General features: G+C 39.0%; 4 protein-coding genes across 5 annotated transcripts; 2 read left to right on the top strand and 2 right to left on the bottom strand.

Annotated features, from left to right (window-relative positions):
- Positions 1-3,539, top strand: LOC132198167 (N-terminal kinase-like protein). The gene is made up of 16 exons (XM_059622018.1): positions 1-233; positions 296-433; positions 498-620; positions 682-905; positions 958-1,048; positions 1,155-1,593; positions 1,645-1,742; positions 1,802-1,894; positions 2,003-2,138; positions 2,194-2,385; positions 2,446-2,592; positions 2,645-2,787; positions 2,849-2,944; positions 3,001-3,153; positions 3,208-3,274; positions 3,327-3,539. The coding sequence occupies exons 1-16, from the start codon at positions 114-116 to the stop codon at positions 3,455-3,457; spliced, it is 2,391 nt and encodes a 796-aa protein (XP_059478001.1). The 5' UTR covers positions 1-113; the 3' UTR covers positions 3,458-3,539.
- LOC132198168 (translation initiation factor IF-2, mitochondrial) lies at positions 3,514-6,604 on the bottom strand. Its single transcript, XM_059622019.1, has 14 exons — positions 6,468-6,604; positions 6,153-6,412; positions 5,850-6,036; positions 5,638-5,798; positions 5,408-5,584; positions 5,299-5,348; positions 5,021-5,235; positions 4,764-4,968; positions 4,603-4,707; positions 4,426-4,549; positions 4,222-4,362; positions 3,999-4,163; positions 3,798-3,938; positions 3,514-3,735 (listed from the first exon to the last, which is right to left on the bottom strand). The coding sequence occupies exons 1-14, from the start codon at positions 6,482-6,484 to the stop codon at positions 3,563-3,565; spliced, it is 2,121 nt and encodes a 706-aa protein (XP_059478002.1). The 5' UTR covers positions 6,485-6,604; the 3' UTR covers positions 3,514-3,562.
- Positions 6,605-7,104: 500 nt separating this feature from the next.
- LOC132198169 (palmitoyltransferase ZDHHC3) lies at positions 7,105-9,603 on the bottom strand. The gene is made up of 6 exons (XM_059622021.1): positions 9,215-9,603; positions 8,965-9,150; positions 8,709-8,845; positions 8,533-8,617; positions 8,261-8,473; positions 7,105-8,137 (listed from the first exon to the last, which is right to left on the bottom strand). The coding sequence occupies exons 1-6, from the start codon at positions 9,296-9,298 to the stop codon at positions 7,979-7,981; spliced, it is 864 nt and encodes a 287-aa protein (XP_059478004.1). The 5' UTR covers positions 9,299-9,603; the 3' UTR covers positions 7,105-7,978.
- On the top strand, positions 9,593-18,912 carry LOC132198166 (protein Jumonji). Of its 2 annotated transcripts, none has more exons than XM_059622017.1 (21): positions 9,593-9,741; positions 10,055-10,168; positions 10,225-10,400; positions 10,452-10,591; positions 10,645-10,792; positions 10,848-10,992; positions 11,147-11,435; positions 11,487-11,626; positions 11,681-11,826; positions 11,948-13,237; positions 13,881-14,406; positions 14,539-14,826; positions 14,883-15,132; positions 15,185-15,337; positions 15,392-15,721; positions 15,829-16,229; positions 16,282-16,390; positions 16,447-16,629; positions 16,679-16,963; positions 17,024-17,134; positions 17,184-18,912. In XM_059622017.1, the coding sequence occupies exons 2-21, from the start codon at positions 10,071-10,073 to the stop codon at positions 17,259-17,261; spliced, it is 5,286 nt and encodes a 1,761-aa protein (XP_059478000.1). In that variant the 5' UTR covers positions 9,593-9,741; positions 10,055-10,070; the 3' UTR covers positions 17,262-18,912. The 2 variants fall into 2 exon arrangements, with proteins under 2 accessions (XP_059478000.1, XP_059477999.1); XM_059622016.1 differs by having other exon boundaries at positions 11,132-11,435.
- The last annotated feature ends 39 nt before the right edge of the window (positions 18,913-18,951 follow it).

Raw genomic sequence — 18,951 nt, 5'->3', positions numbered from 1 at the left:
GAGTGATGTAAACATGATACGCAGACAAGCCGTGGAGACGTAAATTAGATTATTGTCGGAAAATTTTGCATAATACCACCGTCTCGGGGTGACAGCGAGCACTGAAAAAGAAAATGTGGTCGTTTTTTGCTCGCGATCCTACCAAGGATTTTCCATTCGAGATCGGCGAAGTGGTCTGGAACGACCTGGACAGAGGTCGCTCCCTTTGGAGCATTCACAAGGGAAAGAAAAAGGTTAAATCATTTGCGATTGTTCGTCGGACTGAACCACGAGCTAAAATTATGAATTTTTACAGAGTTCTGGTGATGAAGTGTCGGTGTTCAGCTTCGATGCAAAAACCGGCGCCCAGTTGTTTGAGCTGGCAAAGGGTGCGATGAAAAGGTTCAAAACCCTCCGGCACCCGTACATTTTACCCTACTTTGATGGCTTTGAGGTTGAAATAATTATTAAATATTGATTTAATTTTCTTTTAAATAATATTTAATTAAAATTTCCAGTCTGACAAAGGTGTGTTTTTCGCGACGGAGAGTGTCGAGCCGCTTGAATCGCACCTGTCAAAATTGTCTCTCTCTGGCCAACAGAAGTCGCTGTACCTCTCTTGGGGAATTTACCAAATCGCGGTACAACTTGTGTCTTGTAATAGCAATTGCAAAAATCTTATCTTTTTTACCCATTAAATAGAGAGTTTTGAACTTTTTGATAAACGACTGCAACTTGCGTCACAACAACATCTGCATGTCTTCAATTTACGTCAACTCGGCCGGAGAATGGAAACTCGGAGGTCTTGAGTATGTTTCGAGCGTAGAAGAAGGACCCAAGTTGCCACAGAAGATGCTCAGTGGCTTGGATAGATACAATCCACCAGAATACTCAGACCACAGCAAACAGCGTTTTATTACCAAATTGTAAAACATTTATTTCCACCATAAATCTCTGCATAAGTAATTTTCTTTTCAGTTCCAGTGATATGTGGGGATTTGGATGTTTGATATGGGAAGCATTTAATGGACCGTTACCTCAGAGCTCAAGTTTGAGAAGTATAGAAAAGGTCAGTTGAGTAAAAAAAAGAATAAGCTCAAATAAATAATATTTTTGCAAGGAATTTTTATGATTCGTGAATTTTTTAAGTGAAAATAATACATAAAATTTCATAGATTCCAAAGGCTTTAATTCCTGCTTACAACGAGATGACGGGCCAAAGTCCTGCGAACCGACCAAACCCTGCCGAGGTTATCTCCAGGCTAAGGCGCAACGGCTCGTACTTCTGCAATAACCTTGTCGACGCCCTTCTCTTCCTTGAGGAAATACAAATTAAAGAGAAGAACGAGAAAAATAAGTTTTTCGCCTCACTCTCCGACCAACTCGATGCATTCCCAGAAAGCATTTGCCGACACAAAATTCTCCCCCAGCTCATCACCGCTTTCGAGTACGGAGATGCTGGGTCACCTGTGTTGGCACCTCTCTTCAAGCTGGGAGCATTACTGCCCGAGGCGGAATATCAAAAGAAAATTGTGCCTTGCGTGGTCAAGTTGTTTTCGTCTAACGACCGAGCCACCCGAATAAGACTTTTGCAGCAGCTGGAGCTTTTCATAAGTACGAGTAATCGTAAATTTATTTCATTGCTTCATATTGGAATTTTTCCAGGTCATTTGCAACCATCAACTGTGAACGACCAAATTTTCCCTCAACTTGCAAACGGCTTCATGGACACCAATCCGACAATAAGGGAGCAAACAGTTAAAGTATGATATTTGCAAAATTAAATTTTCTTTTGATGATTTACTTAATTGTAAATTTTCAGTCCTTTTTACACTTAGCACCTAAGCTTAACTACAATAATTTGAATGTAGAAGTTCTGAGGCATTTTGCAAGACTGCAGGCAAAGGATGACCAGGTTAGTGCTTTGAAACTGATATGAAATAATTAAATTGTTCTAAAAGTTGAGTTTCCAATTTGGTTGTCAATTGCACATATTTATTTTAAAAACTTCTATTATGTCTAGGGAGGAATTCGAACAAACACAACAGTGTGCCTGGGAAAAATTGCCCATCATTTGCATCCTCAGATAAGACAAAAAGTTCTTGTATCGGCATTTGTCAGGGCTATGAGGGACCCTTTCCCTCCAGCCAGAAATGCTGGTATGTCTTTTCGTCCTTCACTGTACAAGCCATGTATGTAATTTTATTATTAAAGGCATCTTGGCTCTTGCGGCAACTCAGCAATACTTCCTCCTCCAAGAAGTTGCTGCAAGAATTTTACCTGCTTTATGCCAGTTGACGAGCGATCCGGAAAAGAGTGTCAGGGACAATGCGTTCAGAACAATCAAGGGTTTCCTAGGCAAACTGGAAAAGGTCAGCGAGGATCCTAGTCTAAAAGAGTCCATGGGTTTGTTGATAATCTTTTTGAGTTTTCGGAACAATTTAAAACATTTTATTTTGTGAACAGAGGCCGACGTCAACACTGCCACTGCTAATTCCGCAAACTCGTCCGCAACCTGGACTGGATGGGCAGTCAGTGCTGTCACTTCCAAGTTTTACAGGAGCAGTACAGAAAAAGCTGCAAACAGTAAAGCAGCGCCTAAAATCGGATCAGGTAGAATTTACCATTTTTTATCCTCTCTTAAGAGTTACGTGGTTAATTATAGATCAATATTCATCTGGAACACCATCGACTGGGACTTCCAGTATTAATTCTTCCATTGACAAGGAAGATGTCAAAGTGACTGATTCCACGTCGGATTATGAAGAAAATTGGGAGGGAGAAGGAGAAAATTGGGGAGATATGGATGTAAGCACTTGCTGCAAATACCTTAACTGTGTAAATCAATTAAATTTGACAAATTCTTTAGAGCTCACCTGCCAAAAGCAAAAGTGCAGTTGTGCCAGATAACGTTGGTGCAGGAAATGAAGGATGGGACACTGAGGACTGGGGAGCGATTGAAGATGTAATTTAATTATACAACTTTAGTAGTATCCATGCTTATCATAAATTAAATTTTAGATACCTGAGGAGTCCACACCAACAGTAAGCAGGAGAGAAATGAATTGGAATGTGGCACCAGAATATTCATCGACTGCAAAACCAGCCAGTTCTCATCATCCAGGCAGTTCTAATATAGACTTTATTGGAGGAAATTTTGGCGTAACACAAAGAGTAGGTTTTAAGTCGATTTTTTCTTTGAAATATAATTATCTTGCTATGTACTAGACGGAAACTAAAACACACAGCGATTGGGATGACGCAGGGTGGGAACCATTAGATGATGCTTCACAAGGTAAAAATAAAAAAATTGTAAATTTTGTTAAGTTAACATATAATTTTAATAGATAATAAAATGGACGAGGCAAAAAGGATGAGAGAAGAAAAAAGGCTTCAGCGTCAGAAAGAGCTTGAGGCAAAAAGAGCAAATCGTACAGGCGGTGCAATGAAACTGGGTTCTAAAAAGGCCTATGATTGATTTGCTAATTAATGGTTATCATAATATTTTGAACCTTGTGTACTTTTCGAATAATTAAAATGAATTTGCTTCATTAACAGTCTTATCTTTTTTTATTGACTCAATTTAAAATCCAGGGTCCCATTCACATTTTTGCGTTTCGTCCCGTAATGTGTAACACTGAATGATGTCGCCCGGCTCAAATTGGAGATCGTTCTTGTCAAGTCGAATTCCACATTCAACATCCTTTTTCACCGAGTCTACTTCATTCTTGAGATGCCGCAGTTGGTAAACAGTTCCTGACATATCAAAAGCAGTTATAAAACTTCTATACAATATATAATATCATTAGTTATAATACCTTCATAAATAATTTCGCCATTTCTTATAACTCTTGCTGGAGTTGATTTTTTAAGCATCCCCTTGATGCATCTGGAGCCAGCAACGCCAACTTTCTTTTTACCGTCAGTAATTTCAAAAAACTGTAAAACATTGGCTTCGCCTGTAAATAATTATTCAAAATTAAAGGATTATTTTTTACTAATAACAGAAAACAACTCACCAACAGAATCCTCAACTTTCTTGAGAGGTAACCTGCTGCTGACTTCGTCTTTGATGTCGTCGACCAATTTGTAGATCACATTGTGAGGTTTCACAGAAACTGATTTCTGCCGTGCCAAATCCATTAATCTAGGTGGTGTTTTCAGATTAAAAGTGTAAATCATTCCTGAAATTCAAAGGGAAAATAAAAATAATTCAATTTGGGAGTTCCTTAATCTTGTAACCATCAAAGGCTGATGCCAGCTCAATGTCGTTTTCGGTGATCATGCCCACGCCATAGTGTATAAGAGATAATTTACACTGTCTTTCTTCATCATAAGTCTCAAGAACGTCCAGGATTGCTTCAACGGAGCCATCCACATCACCTTTTATAACGAGCAATATTATATTTGATAGAAAATAAAATATACGCTCTTTTAAAATAATACCTTTGACCAAAATATTGAGTTCAGGACCCTCATCTTTTTTGACAAATTCTTTTTCCCGAGGCCCTTTTCGTCGGAAACGATACCAACCAATTTTCCGTTTTTCCTCCAAAAGGGTTTGGTACACCTAAATTTGCGAATCAATTTACTGCTGAATTATGTCACAACCAGATTATTTACCTTTTGGTGTTCCAAAGATTTCCTCTCAAGCACTTCTTTGATCTCCTCAACTTGTTGCTCCTTTTTCTGTTCTTGCCTAAATTTCATCACATCCTGAGCAATTTTCTGAAAAATTGTATTTTTAAATTGAAATTTCCAAGTTAAAATATCAGAAACCCAACCTCAGATTCAACCTCGATAATTTCATCTCCTGCTGAGGGCAATTCTCTCCAGCCTAGAATTTCTACAGGAGTGGACGGTAAAGCCTCGTTCAGTGGACGGCCAGCATCGTCAAACATTGCTCTCACTTTTGCCCATGCATTTCCAGCCACCAGAAAGCATCCCTTGCGAAGGGTACCCCTTTGTACCAAGGCAGTGGACAGTTTCCTAAAGATTTGAAATGTCAGAAAATAAAAATCATAAATTTGAGTTTTCATACCCTCGGCCAGGATCTGTCCTTGATTCGATTACAATACCCTCCACATAACCCACAGGTTCAGCTTTAAGGTCCATAATTTCTGCTTGAAGGGCAATTGCCTCAACTAGGGTTTTCAAGTTTGTCCCTTTCAAAGCAGATATCGGAACAGACTGAACCTCACCTCCAAAATCTTCAAGTTGGATTCCATGATTTAGGAGCATTTTTTTTGTTCTACCCTTAAATTCACAAAAATTGTAAGAACATGGTTTTCAAAATTTTCAATATTTTTGGTAGCTTACTATGTCTGCCTGGGGTTTGTCAATTTTATTGATGGCCACAATTATTGGAACTAAAAAATTTGAAAAAATTAATTTAAAAAAATAATAATAATTTTAAATTATTATAAACCATTAGATTCCTTGGCCATGCGGATGGACTCAACCGTTTGCTCCATGACTCCGTCATCAGCAGCAACAACAAGGACGACAATGTCAGTTGCGTCGGCGCCTCGCGCTCTCATTGCTGTAAATGCAGCATGGCCTGGAGTATCCAGAAAAGTGACTCTGTCCTTGTTTTGTAGTGCAACTGGAAATAAATTATGTTATTTTTCTGATGCAATTTTAAGAAAGATTTTCTACCTGAAAAGGCTCCTATGTGTTGCGTGATTCCTCCGAATTCAGAGTCGACCACCTTTGTATTTCTCAAAGAATCCAATAGCGTAGTTTTACCGTGATCAACGTGACCCATGATTGTGACAACAGGAGGTCTTTTTACAAGCTTCGAAGGGTCTGCAGGTGGCCTGAGGAATAAGTTCATTATTTTTTACTCAATAATTTAAGTAACATCAAACCTTTTAACTGCATCTTTGTGCTTTGAACCTTCATCGACGACTCGCTCGCTGGGGTGAGGAACCACCTTAAACCTAAAACCAGACTTTTTTGCTGTTTCCTGGATGACTGCAAAATTGTGGATCACAGAGTTTGGTCTTCTGTATGGCGCTGAATTATCCACATACACAAAAACTTCAAAAATGTGATCTGAAAATTATTATTAATTTATTTATTATTAAATTTGCAAGATTTTCATGGAAAACTAAACAGTGTTGTGAAAGAAGTTTATGTCATACAAAAATAAATAAATTTATAATTTTTACCTATACTTTTGTCCATTGTATTAGCTAATTCTTTTACAGTCATGTTTCGCCAAACTTCAATAACATGAGGTTTTGTTTTTGCTTTCGGGTTCACCTGGACTGCGTCCTTTTTCTTTTTATAGTCCACCGTGGATGTGCAGAATCCAGAAGAATAGGTGCCATTCACACTATGCTTTGCCCACAACCTGGTATTTTGGTGAACTTGGTTCCTGGCCAAAAGCCGCCTCAGATTTTGCTCAGAGGTGATGAGCCGGCAAAGACTACATAAATAATTATTCTAAATTATAATATCCTGAAAAGAAAAATTCTACTTACATTCTGAGAGCACCCATTTCAAAAACTGACCAAAAATATTGGGGAAAATTAAATGCAAAAACCTAGAACATGCTGAGGCAACATTTATTTGGTGAATATTTTTGCTCCATTCCTTCAGCTGGAGTAAAATGTGGGCGTGTCAAAAATGTAGCTATGGTGTCTCTTCAGCGCTTACTTCTTTTTATACACTCTGCGCCTTTTTGATTATTTGGATTATTTTGCCCATTTTGTCTTTTTAATTGATACAATTTACTTCATTGATTGAAATATAATTTAAAAATTATAAGGGAATTAAATTAAAGCCGCGAAAAGCTTTCTTTGAGCCTGAACCACCTAAACATGAAAGTTAATAATACATAGACCGAAACTTAATTTATCAGCATAATTATATATCAGAACGCGCGGATAATATTTGGAATATTTGATAAGATTTTCTACTTTTCTGTACTCAGATACAAAAAAAGTACAGTAAATTTTTCAATGATTATAATTAGTACTTAAAATAAAAAAATTCAAATTTAAACAGAAATATAATTATTTATCCTTGCAGTATATCCTTGAAGAAAAATAAAAGATATATCAATTTTTTAGCAATTTTTTGATACATGGAAAGTTAAAAAAATTCACGTTTCACATAAGCACATTTATTTCCTAAAGCAACAAAAAAGCATCCGAAATCACTTATTTCTTCATAAAAATAAAAATATCACCAATAAGTTATACATAATTATGAAATACTGAAGTAATACATACAATCATTAGTACATACTCGTTAGTAATACAAATTCGGTCAGTTATAAACAAAAAAGAAATAACAGACAAAAAAAGACAAAACATATGTACATAAAAATTAAAAGTGTTAAGTCTCAGTATAATACAGCAACCTAAAATCACTTTCCTCAAAAAACCAGTGTTCTACAGAGTGTGTAGTTTTAATGTGCAAATTTGATAATATTATTACAGCTTACAAGTTTATAATGCGAATTATGACCAAAAACATCTCTCCTGCCACTGGAGATAAATAATATAATTAATTTGCTCACACCTATTTGATAATGAAAAGCTTGCTCGTGTCATATTATACAATTTATGATTACTGCGCCACTTAGGAAGCAATTTCACGCAATTTTCTCTGAAGCCAAATTTACTTTTATGCAAAAATAATGACACATCATTTTTGTTGATACCAAATTAGATGAGTTATTGTCATTGTGAGGTGAATTTGAACTTTTTATACAGAAATGCACAAAAATTATTTTTTGAAATATCCACACTCACAATTTCCTGAGAACCTAAATCTTCAAAAATTGATCAGTTTTTATGCAAAAGCTCAGGGATATAAATATGTGTAGTTCTGATTAATCAGTGAATTTTAGATGCACATCTAGTTTTTTGCTGAATGAAACTGCAGCGGCTGATAATATGATTAACATCGATGCTGGAATACAAATTTTGAACTTGCATCACACGAAATGTGTGGCACAATGGAATTGATTTTAATTGAAAACTAATCAAACCGAGTGCAAATATGACTCCACTTTACTCCGTAGTTGAGGACTGGAGAACGGCGAAAACCACGCAAGCGAGAAACGACCAAAAACGGACTGAATACTCTTCCACCTGCTCTTCTTCACCCAGCGAGCCTCTTCCTTCTTCAGTTGCTCAATACCCTAAAATTTGAAACAAAAGTATAAGAAAACTAATTTAACTAGTATCGATATGGAACATGTCTTAAAAATTATATTTCCAACTATTTTAACTAAAAAATTATCTTGATAAATGTTCAGACTTACAGTTTCATCATGCCAAATCGCCTGCATTTGGGTTCCTAGCATCACTGCCGTAAAGATGGCAAAAAGAAGTGCTTCGAAGACGAGGAACAAAAGAAAAACCACCGTTGCTGGTGGCGAGTAAACTGAGCACTCTTTCCACTCATGCCGTATGCAGAATATGAAGTGGTTCACCGATAGGAAGAGAGCATGAATCGAAATTAAAGCTATATAGAACTGAAACAAAATACAAAAGTAGTTAAATGTTTGAAAGTCATGAAAGTTGTAATACCTACTGTGAACAAAACAAAGTATTTTTGGTTATTTTCTCCCACACAATTGTTGACCCAAGGGCAGTGATGGTCCATTTTTCTGATGCATCTGCAATAATGATATGATTATAATATAATTTGTTTTTGGAGAAAGAAAAGATTTATTGAAATTTTTTTATAAAAAAAAAAACTGAGCAAACCTCTGACAGACTGAGCAGTGATGCGCCCGCTCTGGTTTAATACTGCAGCACTTGGGGCACTTGAAGATGACCTGACCTTCTCGAAAGCCCATCATGGAAATCATTTCCTTTGTGGCATTTCCCTTTGGCACGGCACCCTGCACAAAAACACGCCAAGTTGAAATTTCTCAAGGGTTTCTTTGTGGTGGTGTCAATTTCTCTGCTCTGTCCTTGTTTGCACACACATTAAGAATTCCATACAGCGTGTGCCGCTTACCGGATCAGTGAACATGGTGCGCAGATGAGAGGCGAAGGCCAGGAATGCAAAGAGTTGAAAAAGAATCATGTTGATTGCTGAGTAGATGGGGTATGGGCTGGGCAGCAGCATCACATAAATCACCACGAATTCGGCGTATAAAATCAGCATCCAAGTCATAATAGCACAAATGATGCCGCAAATGTCCTGAAGTGAAAATTAAAAAAAAAAAATAAAAATTAAAATCAAATTGAGTTGGGTAAGGGCTAACCTTGATACACCACACCATGCCATTGCAGCATCGGTTGTGCAGATCTGGCTCTCGTTTGTACGAGAGATGCTCGTATTCGATCATGTTAATTTACAAGGGGAGAATTAGACGAGAGAATGAGATCAATGAAATTTCATCTTTTCGTAGTTGCCGAGCTCGGCAGTCCCTCCTTCTTTTTTGACCTGCGAAAATTACAGGCGGCCTCGGGGGTAGTCGGTCTTTTCGAGCAGACGTGCGAAACTCATCTCCAGCACTCGGTGGCGCACCAAAGTCGGACGATTAATTGGCTCAATTCGAGATATAAAATAAGTTTGTAAAATTGCATCCGTGAGCGAGCGCAGCTGATCGTGTTTTCTTCGGCAGCGGCCACGGCCCTCGCCGTCCGGCCCGTCCGGTGCTGCCGGCGGCGGCAGCTTCGCCAACCACCGGCTGACAACAAAAACAATCGTCGCTTTCTCTCAAAAGCGATGCATTGATTCGCTTCTAATTTGATAATTAGTGCGATTTCCGGTTTCTCCACTGGCTGAGTATGTTGCCTTCGAGCTCAGTTTCAATTTTACTGTGAAAATTATAACCACTGCGTTGTTTCGGGTCGTTTATTTTGGAAATTTTCCACGACCTGCATGTTGCTTTCCTCCATTGAAGAAGCAGCTTGATGTTTGAACAAAACAAAATTAAACTTTTACTTTGCAAAGCTCTTATTTCTTAATATTATTTCCTTCCGAATTTTCATGAAGCTATTATTGATTTTCGTTAAGATTTAATGAAAAGTTAACATAAAATACTTTCATTACCGACAACTTACATTTTGTATCCATTTTCATTTAGATTTTTTGGCAGGTTTTAGAGCGTTCAAATGATGGTTGTACGAAACGACCCGAATAGACGGCGGAAACGTGAAGGTAGTGACACCCCAGTGGCTACCTCGGCTCAAAATGATGACATCGAGAAGAGGTTTGTTGTCTTTTTACTTCTGAACTAGTATTTTATAAAAAAAATGTAATTTTCAGGACCAAAGTTCATGCTCAGAGAAAGTTTGCACAAGGATCATCTTTGAGCAGTCCTTCCTTGACCCCTGTCAAGGACAAGACCAAGGCAAACGGATTGGTGCCTGAACCTGTGGCTGAAATGCTTCCAGCAAAGAGACCGAAAACCACTGATTTCCTAACATTCCTTTGTTTGAGGGGTTCGTTTCACTTTTTGTGTGGTTTATTTCCTAATTTCTTATTTGGATTAGGGTCTTCGTTTCTACCCACGAGATTGAATTTCTTCAACACACCACCTGCGCCTGTGAATTCTGATCAAGAGCCAATTGTCAATGGCCACACCACCAGCAAAGCAATCTCTTCCAAAGCTGAGCGAGCCCCGGTTGATCCGGTATATAAAGTTTTTATTATTATGAATAATTTTTATTATATGTGAATTTCCAGATGGTCAGCAAGAAGGTAAAGGAGATTGTAAAAGATTCAAAGAAAGCATCAACGTCGAGTACAGTGCAGGCTTTGAAAAGGAAGTACCAAGAGCAGAGGCTCACGTCCAAGACTAGATCTGGAGTGCTGAACAAACTTGCACAAAAGGGTAAAGAGTCATTTAAATATATGTATACACAATTTTTATTTAAAAATATTTCTAGCAAAAGATAAAAGTTTGTCAAGAACCAGATCGGGAGTGGTTATTGAAAAGAAACCCTCTCCCAAAAAGATTGTTAAAACAGTGAAAGTTGTAAAAACAAAGCCGGTGGTCAAAGCAGCGCCTGCCAAGTCACAGGCCAAAGATAGGCAAGTACAAATTTAGAACTCCTTTCTTTAAACTAATCACTCAAATTTTCACACAATCAATTTTCAACTTGATCAACATGGTATGGTTGATTAAGCTTGTTGAATGCCTGAGCTCATATTAAATTAAAAATTGCTTTAGGCGTTCCACCCGCAGTTCTGGAATTACTACCGAGCTGGCCTCACTTGTCCTTCCAGTGACAAAGAGGAAGAAGAGTACAGGCAGAGTAGGACTTAGAAGTGGTGGAAGAGTGGCGCCAAAAGCGCTCCCAATGACCAAGAGGACCAAATCTAAGGCTACTCCTTCCAAGGTAAATTCAAGGGAAAATGAATCAGAATCTGAAGAGTCTGATTCTGAAGAGGAAGAAGAAAAGCCAGAGGTGAATAAACCAAAAGCTGCACCTAAAGTAGCAAAGAAAATGCCTATCAAGAAATCTGCTAATGAGGTTAGTTACTATTTATTTGCTATTAAAAGATTTTCTAATGCTGTATTATAGGCTGCTAAGAAGATTTTCCAACTGGCAAAAACTGCTCAGCAGAAAAAGGCCCGTCTTCAGACTCGAAGCTCTGCGCCTGCTGCAAGTTCATCTGAAAAGAAGAGTGAGCCTAAAAGAAATTCCACTGCACCTACTCCGAGGTACTAAGAGGCCTTTCCAAAATTAAATTCTATTGTTTTGCTCTCGTATTTCAGGCTCAGTAGAAAAACTAAGGAGGCAGCAACAATTTACATGGAGCTACTGGGCCAAAAATGGATGAGTCCAGGAGACGAAGACGACGAGGATGAAGAGAGTGATGGCATTTCTCTTTACAGCTTCCCAGAGTTGCGGAGGCAGTCAGGTTTGACTTAAATGAAACTTTTTTAGAGCTTGATCGAAGTGTAAAAATTACAGCGGAGTACCTTAGACTCACCAGGGATTTGAATGGTATGTTCTTCACTTTGTTTTTTTATGTGTTTCAGAGGATAAGAATTCTCAATCGCCGGTAAACAAGCGGAGAAAAATCAACACTGACACCAAGCAAGAAGAGGAAAAGAAAGACACTCCTGTAAAACGACTGCCGGGCAGGCCTAGAAATGCAGACAAACCGAAGGAGACAAAAAATACTTGTAAAGCTGTGGCAGCAAAACAAAGTCCGGCAAAGAAGGCAGTCGAAAAGAAAAAAGAATCTTCTCCCATTCCAATGAGAAAAACAAGAGGCAGCATTGCTTTAGAAACGTTCAAGTCTTCTGATTCTGAGGACGAGACTTTGGATAAAAAGATAAAGAAATCTGAAGAGAAAAAGAAGAAGGAAGAGAAAGAACTGGAAAAGCAAATAGCAAAACCTGCCACTTACATGAGCAAGAAGGCAAAATCAGCCGCAATCAAAGCTCAAAGCATGAGCCAACTAGTGAGGTTTACAAAGAAAAAGTTCTTGAATGTGAGGAAATCTACTGAAGCGTGCATTCAAGAATTGGTTGCCAGCACTTTGGAGAGGCTTAACAAGCAGGAGGAGGAGGAAGCAGACGAAATTGACTTGGATTTAATCAACGAGCCTATCATTCCAAATAAAAAGAAGGAGCAACAAGCTGAGAAAATGAAGGAAAGTGCCGCTGAGAAGAAGGAAGTTGAGCCAAAAAAGGTTGATTCGAAACAGGGAAAGGAACTGATTGCCAAAAAGTCAGCCTCAGTTGTCCCACCACCGGCAAAGTTGCTCCCAAAGAGCAACGACAAGTTCTATGCCAAGAAATCTGCGGCTATTTACCCACCTTCTCCGGCCAAGTTGAAAAAGATGACCAAAGCTGTAAACGAAAAAGATGCAGAGAAAGAGCCCAAGAAAATTGCAGAAATTAAAATAGCACCAAAACCTGCAGTTACTAAACTTGCTGTTAGCAAACCTGAAGATCCAAAGGTTTTGCCTAATCTACCTCCAGCTAAAGCAGTCCAGATCACACAAACCGGTCAGATTGCAGCCCCAAACTTTGTAATGATTAATTCGACAAGCCAAGATTTGGTCCTCATCCCGTCGGCGTCAACGTCTGCAGCAACATCTCCGAGCAAGTACATCGTTTGTCGGAAGGAAACCATTGTAACTGCCACTGGTGGGGTGCAGTACATGATGGTCCCTACAGACAAAGTTGTGCTGCCTGTACCCCAAACACTGACCGTTCAACCTCCAACACCAGAAGCAAAGAAACCAGTGGCCAAAAAGCAGGAGCCGAAAGTAACAGAGGAAAGCAAAAAAGTGAAACCACAGAGCTCGGCCCAAATTCGTAAGTATATGTGATAACAGAGATTGACTATTTGATTTCCAAATTAAAAAGTATATAGTTTCTGACTAATCATACATTTTACTTTATTGTTTCATTCAATATTTTAAATCATGGGAGCGGTGCTGGCATGACCCTTTTATTTTGTACTTAGTTTTTAACTGTTTGTTAATCCACATAATTTGTAATGTTCTTACGATTATGTTCGGTTAGGCTTTTGGTTTGGAATGTGCCTGGTTTCTTTGAGATTATACTTGTGGATTGGTCCGTAGCAAAAGATAATTATTTGAGATAATTTATGTTGTTACATTTTTCTAGTCAGAGCCGTGCAATATGTTTCCATTGTAACCAATACTTTAGAAATAAAAGAATCACAGTGTATAGAAAAGTGTGATGTTAAATTGATGTGTACCTTACAAAACCCGACTTCTGTTGACTCGAGCTTTTGCTGCTGGGTTAAAATAATGTGGTAGTGGACATACTTTGTTGAAATAGCATGTTAGACTTATTATTTTTAATTAAAAAAAATTGGTGTGGTCTACGATTCTTATTTCCTCCTCTTTTAATACACCACCGGTAAGTTTGGTTTTACCTTTGAGCAAACTTCCCTGAACCTTCTACAATAGTGACCTATGTATTGTTTCAGCTGCCGGTGCCACAACCTCCAAAAAGGCTACAACGCAAGACAAGGGAGGCGAGAAAAAGGCCATTTTCAAAGGTGTTCGAGCAAAGAACGTGGCCAAGAGTGCAGGCGCCTTCAGTCCGGAGAAGGAGGACAGTGTCTACGCCTTTGATACTGATCCTGAGGAAGATACGCCGACCAGCCCTCCATTCAGGCGCAAGAAGGAGGAGTTGTCACCAGCTTCAAGCCTGAAGCAGAGCTCAATTGCTGTGCAAGTGAACTTTGACGAGAATGCTTCAGCCCCTGTGCAAAAGTCGAGTGCTCAGAAGACAAAAAATACAGTTGGAACAGAGAGCAAGCCAGTTGATGGCTCTGACAGACTTTTCTTCATTCCGATCCAACCTGGCGTCCCACTCAACCAGCAGATCCAGGGTGTAGAAGTGAAAGTAGGCACCGAAGGACCAAACCAGAGGGTGGTCATGCAAGCGAAACTAGTCACAAACCCGTCAGGAAAATTCGCATCGCCAATGAATGCCACAGGCCTCGTTAGGTTTGTGTTTCATATTGATTTCTGAATAGTACAAAATTAATTAATAAATTTGATTTTTTTTTTAATTAACATTGGGGGGATATCTGTTATGAATCTTTATTTTTTAATGATCATTTTGATAAACTTTTGCAGATCTTCTCAACACCCTGCTGCCACTGCTGGAAAAACAACCTTGAAAGCACAGCCAAAGAAAACAGGCCCACCAGCAGCCAAGACAACTCCAAAAGCATCGCCATCAGTGGCCCCTGCTGAAAAGAGCTCCTCATCAACAGCCTCCACCTCTAAGTCTTCTCCCCAAGTCACTCCTAAGGTGCAGGCACAAGCTGCCAAGAAGCAACCCGAACCGACTACGCCTGTGACCACAACAAAGAGTGCACCATCAACGCCAAAACCTATAACACGTAAAAGTGTACCTAAGAAGTATAAAGTTTATTTTACTTTTTAAAGACAACCTATTTATTCCTCAAAACTTGCAGAGTGCCATTGCAGAGGCAAAGTAGTTTTGGAAATAGTTCAAAGGAAACGAAGGCTGTCAGATTATTTGAGCCTCAGCCAACGCCTGCCAAGTTCCCAACAACTGGAGGTACAGATGGCACTGTTTTCGAAGCACCAGTTTTTCGTCCCACAGAAAGGGAGTTCCAGGATCCCTTCGAGTACATTGAGAAAATTAGTGCCCAGGCTGAGCAATTTGGCATCTGCCGAATTGTACCTCCATCTTCTTTTAAGGTATGCAGTTGTTTTTTGAAAATAATTTGACAATTAAAAATATATTTTCCAGCCGGAGTGCAAGGTCAGTGATGACATGCGATTCATGGCTTACAACCAGTATGTGCATAAGATGGTGAACCGCTGGGGCCCGAACGCCAAAGAAACGGCTGCCATTAAAAAACTTTTGAAAAAGCAGAATGTGGCTTACACTCATCCTCCATGGGTATGTAGAAAAATAACAAATTTAGTTGAAATAATATTATTGTGAAATCTATAGATTGGGGGTATGGAAATAGACCTGCCAAAATTCTCGCAAACGGTGCGCAGTCTCGGTGGGCTAAAGGGAGTGATAATGAAGAAGCGCTGGCAAAAGGTTGCGGAGGCCATGAAAATTCCAAAGTCGGCTCAGGACAGGGTATCCAAGCTGGATGAAATTTATTGCCAGTTTCTGCTGGCCTATGACACTTTGTCACCAACTGAAAAGCAAGAGCTGCTTGACGAAGTGCAAAAGGATTGGGACGAGAAACAGCAGAACGACGATGGCTCGTCAGACGAAGACGAGGATGTTGATGACAATTATGATGAAAGTGAAGAATGCATTGCTAAGGTAGGTTGCTTAGAATTTATTGTTGGTTTGCTGACACCAGATGATCAATTTAGACTTCAAATTAAATAACTTTTTAATTTTAACTAAGAAATTTTTAAACTTTGCAGGGTCGAAATATGCCCCTAAGTGCGTTTTATCGCATTGCTCGAAACACAATGAGCATGTGGTTCAAAACAACTGAGCCGCCTGCCACTGAGGTGGAAGCCGAATATTGGCGCATCACCCGAGAAAGAACCAACCACGTGTGCGTCCACTCTGGCAGCATTGATTCTGGGGTCTGGGGCTATGGCTTTCCAACAAACAAGAACAGCTCCTGCGCCAAGCATCCATGGAATCTGAAGGTGCTGAGCAACAACAATGGCACCATCCTGCGCAGCATGGGATCAGTGATGGGCGTTACGGTGCCCACTCTTCATGTCGGAATGCTCTTTTCAACATTCTGTTGGTACAGAGACCCACACGGTCTGCCTTGGATCGAGTACCTGCACACCGGCGCCAGCAAAATTTGGTAATAATAGCTTCCATAATAATTTGACTTTGTCATATCTTTGTTTTTTAAGGTACGGAATACCGAACAGCCACAGCACATCTTTCAAAAACGCAATGACGACTATAGTGCCAAAGTATTGTAGGGATAAAAACATTTGGCTTTCATCGGACACTGCAATGGTATGCTGTCAGGAAAGGAAAAAAAATTTTTGCTCTAATTGATGTATTCTATTTAGGTGCCTCCTGAACAATTGATCTCACACGGCGTCTCTCTTTGCCGAACCGTGCAAGAGCCTGGCCAGTTTATTCTTGTTTTTCCAAGGGCATTCACCTCGAGCATCAGCACAGGATACCTGGTCAGTGAGAGCGTCTACTTTGCTCAACCCCGATGGCTGAAAACTGCACAAGCTGTGTTCAGGGTCAGTTCTTACATCTTCTTTTCCACACAAATTTAATCTCGTCATTCAGGAGCTGAAGGATAGCAGCGAACCAACAATGTTCTCCCTAGAGAGGTTGCTCTTCAGCATGGCTGAGGACAATCGCTGCAGCACAGATGTACTTAAGATGGCTCTTCCCTTGATCAAAGCCACTGTGGAGAGAGAGGAGCAACACAGGGACACTCTGAAGTTGTTAGGTCTTAGAAGTTCAGAGCGTCTACCTCTTCCGGAGTCTTCAAAAAAGGCAAGGAGTAATTCCGAAGAGGACAATGAATACGAGTGCGAAGTCTGCAGAGCCAATTTGTACCTGTCACTTGTAAGAAAAACCACACATTTGTTTTAAAATATCAAATATTAATTTTTGAAAATTTATCAGGTGACAAATTCTCAAGAAGAGGCCGTATACTGTCTCCCCCATGCAATTTCCGTCTTGAATAATAAGAAGCACCAATTAAAAAACAGCAAGCTCCTGTACACCTATGATTTAGTATGTAATCATAAAATAATTTAAAAATGATATTGACGTTTCTTTTAAGGACGAGCTGAAGGAGTTGCTGCTCAACGTTGAGGACAAAATTGAGACCAAAGGCAGCAAGAAAAGCGCTGGAAAATAGAGACTGACTTTTGGCAACCTTGCATGACACTTTGCCTTTTGCTGAATCCAAAATTGTACCCAATTGCCTTGAACACCTTTGATAATTTACTCCGCCAAATGACGTTTTATCTATCAAATCTTTAATAGAAACAAAGAGCACCCCTTTAAATGCATGTTGTGAAAGATATATCAATATTTTTACTACAATATTGATGCAATTATGTGTACTAGTTAAAATCAGGAATATTGAGTGTTCACCGCTTTAGGCTGTGTGCTTGCTTATTACCCCTGCTTCGTTCCCTTACTTTTATGTAGCTAGATGCATTTGAGTGCAGAGAGTGATTATCAATGAGTTAGAGTGGATGTTTATTTCTTATCAATTTTATTAACTCACAGTTTTATGATACTTTAAAATAATGTTTTGTAATGCCGACCTTCATTGTAACTTGAGTATTTCATTAAAAATAAAATTGGCCTCTTCTGCGCTCATTATACAATCCAACTGTCTCAATGCTTAACTAAAAAATTTAATGAGAACGGAAATAAGACAATGCCTAACTTTTTTCAGTCAATAAAATTTTTGTATTGAATTTGCCAGACTGATTTGCGCCTTCTTGACATGGTTAAGCCATTGGTTCTGGTTTGCTGTCTTCAAGCTTATCAATTCACACTCACTACAATAGTGCAATGTGTGCGGTTATCTTCTAAGCCTACTCCAGTAAAAGTTTTTTTAGGGGTCTAACTTTAGAGGAGATTGCAGAATATAATGAGAAATAAACATAAAACAGCAATTGTGCAAACATATTTTTTTCAAATTATGTAAATATTTTACTTTGTATAAACAAACATCAAAATTTTAACTTTCCATGCTCTTTGACGTGCAGTGGCCAAACGAGAGCTATTTTTGAGTGGCTCAAAGTAAAACCACACAAAAGAGCGCGCCGACCGTAAAATTTTGTTAGTGCAAAGAGACGCGTAAAACTAGAGTGCCGTCTGTGTGTGTTGAGTGCAATTCACGATTTAAGTGCAAAATTGTTTTGTCTTAAACGCAGCGGCGAAAAAGTGCTTGCACACTCCACGCGCTGCTGTTTATGACGTCATGAAACTGTACTTAGATTGCTGACTGCACATTACTTAATAATACTGCACTAGGTCAGTAAACCCATCCATCATAAAAGGCATAAAGCGCGCGCCAGAGATATATGCGGGGCAATGATGTAGAGGGAGAGTTTGAAGTGTTTTCGCCAAATCGAATCCAAGGCATTTGGGTTTTTGGCGGACCTCCCGATGGTTGGGCCCTTTTGATATTAATATACCGTATTTTTCATTCTTTGTTTATTTTATGAAAAAGAGAGCGGGCGTGAATGTGGACCGATGAAAAAAAAGTCCAGGAGCAACACCGTTATATGTGTTCCTTTTTATTCGCGCCGTCCCAGACACGCTTTCTAGTTCAACCGCCTACTTGTTCAAAAGAAAGGAAGGATGAGGATCAGCTCTGAAACAAAAATTAAATCTGATCCGTTTTATTGGATGGACATTATTTAACTGTTTAATTACACTTTTTAACTCTTTGTCAAATCCATTTATATTAAATGTGGTATCTCTTTTAATCAGCTTAATCCGTTCACTAATTCAGTCCAAAACTTAAAGCTCAGCATTAGAATATTTAATCTATAATAATTCCTCGTTAGTTGGACCAATTATTGTTT

The sequence above is a fragment of the Neocloeon triangulifer genome, unplaced genomic scaffold, assembly GCF_031216515.1.
Source record: "Neocloeon triangulifer isolate White Clay Creek 2 clone unplaced genomic scaffold, ASM3121651v1 ptg000012l, whole genome shotgun sequence".
Taxonomy (NCBI): Eukaryota; Metazoa; Arthropoda; class Insecta; order Ephemeroptera; family Baetidae; genus Neocloeon; species Neocloeon triangulifer.
This window is presented reverse-complemented; position numbering and strand designations above follow the sequence as displayed.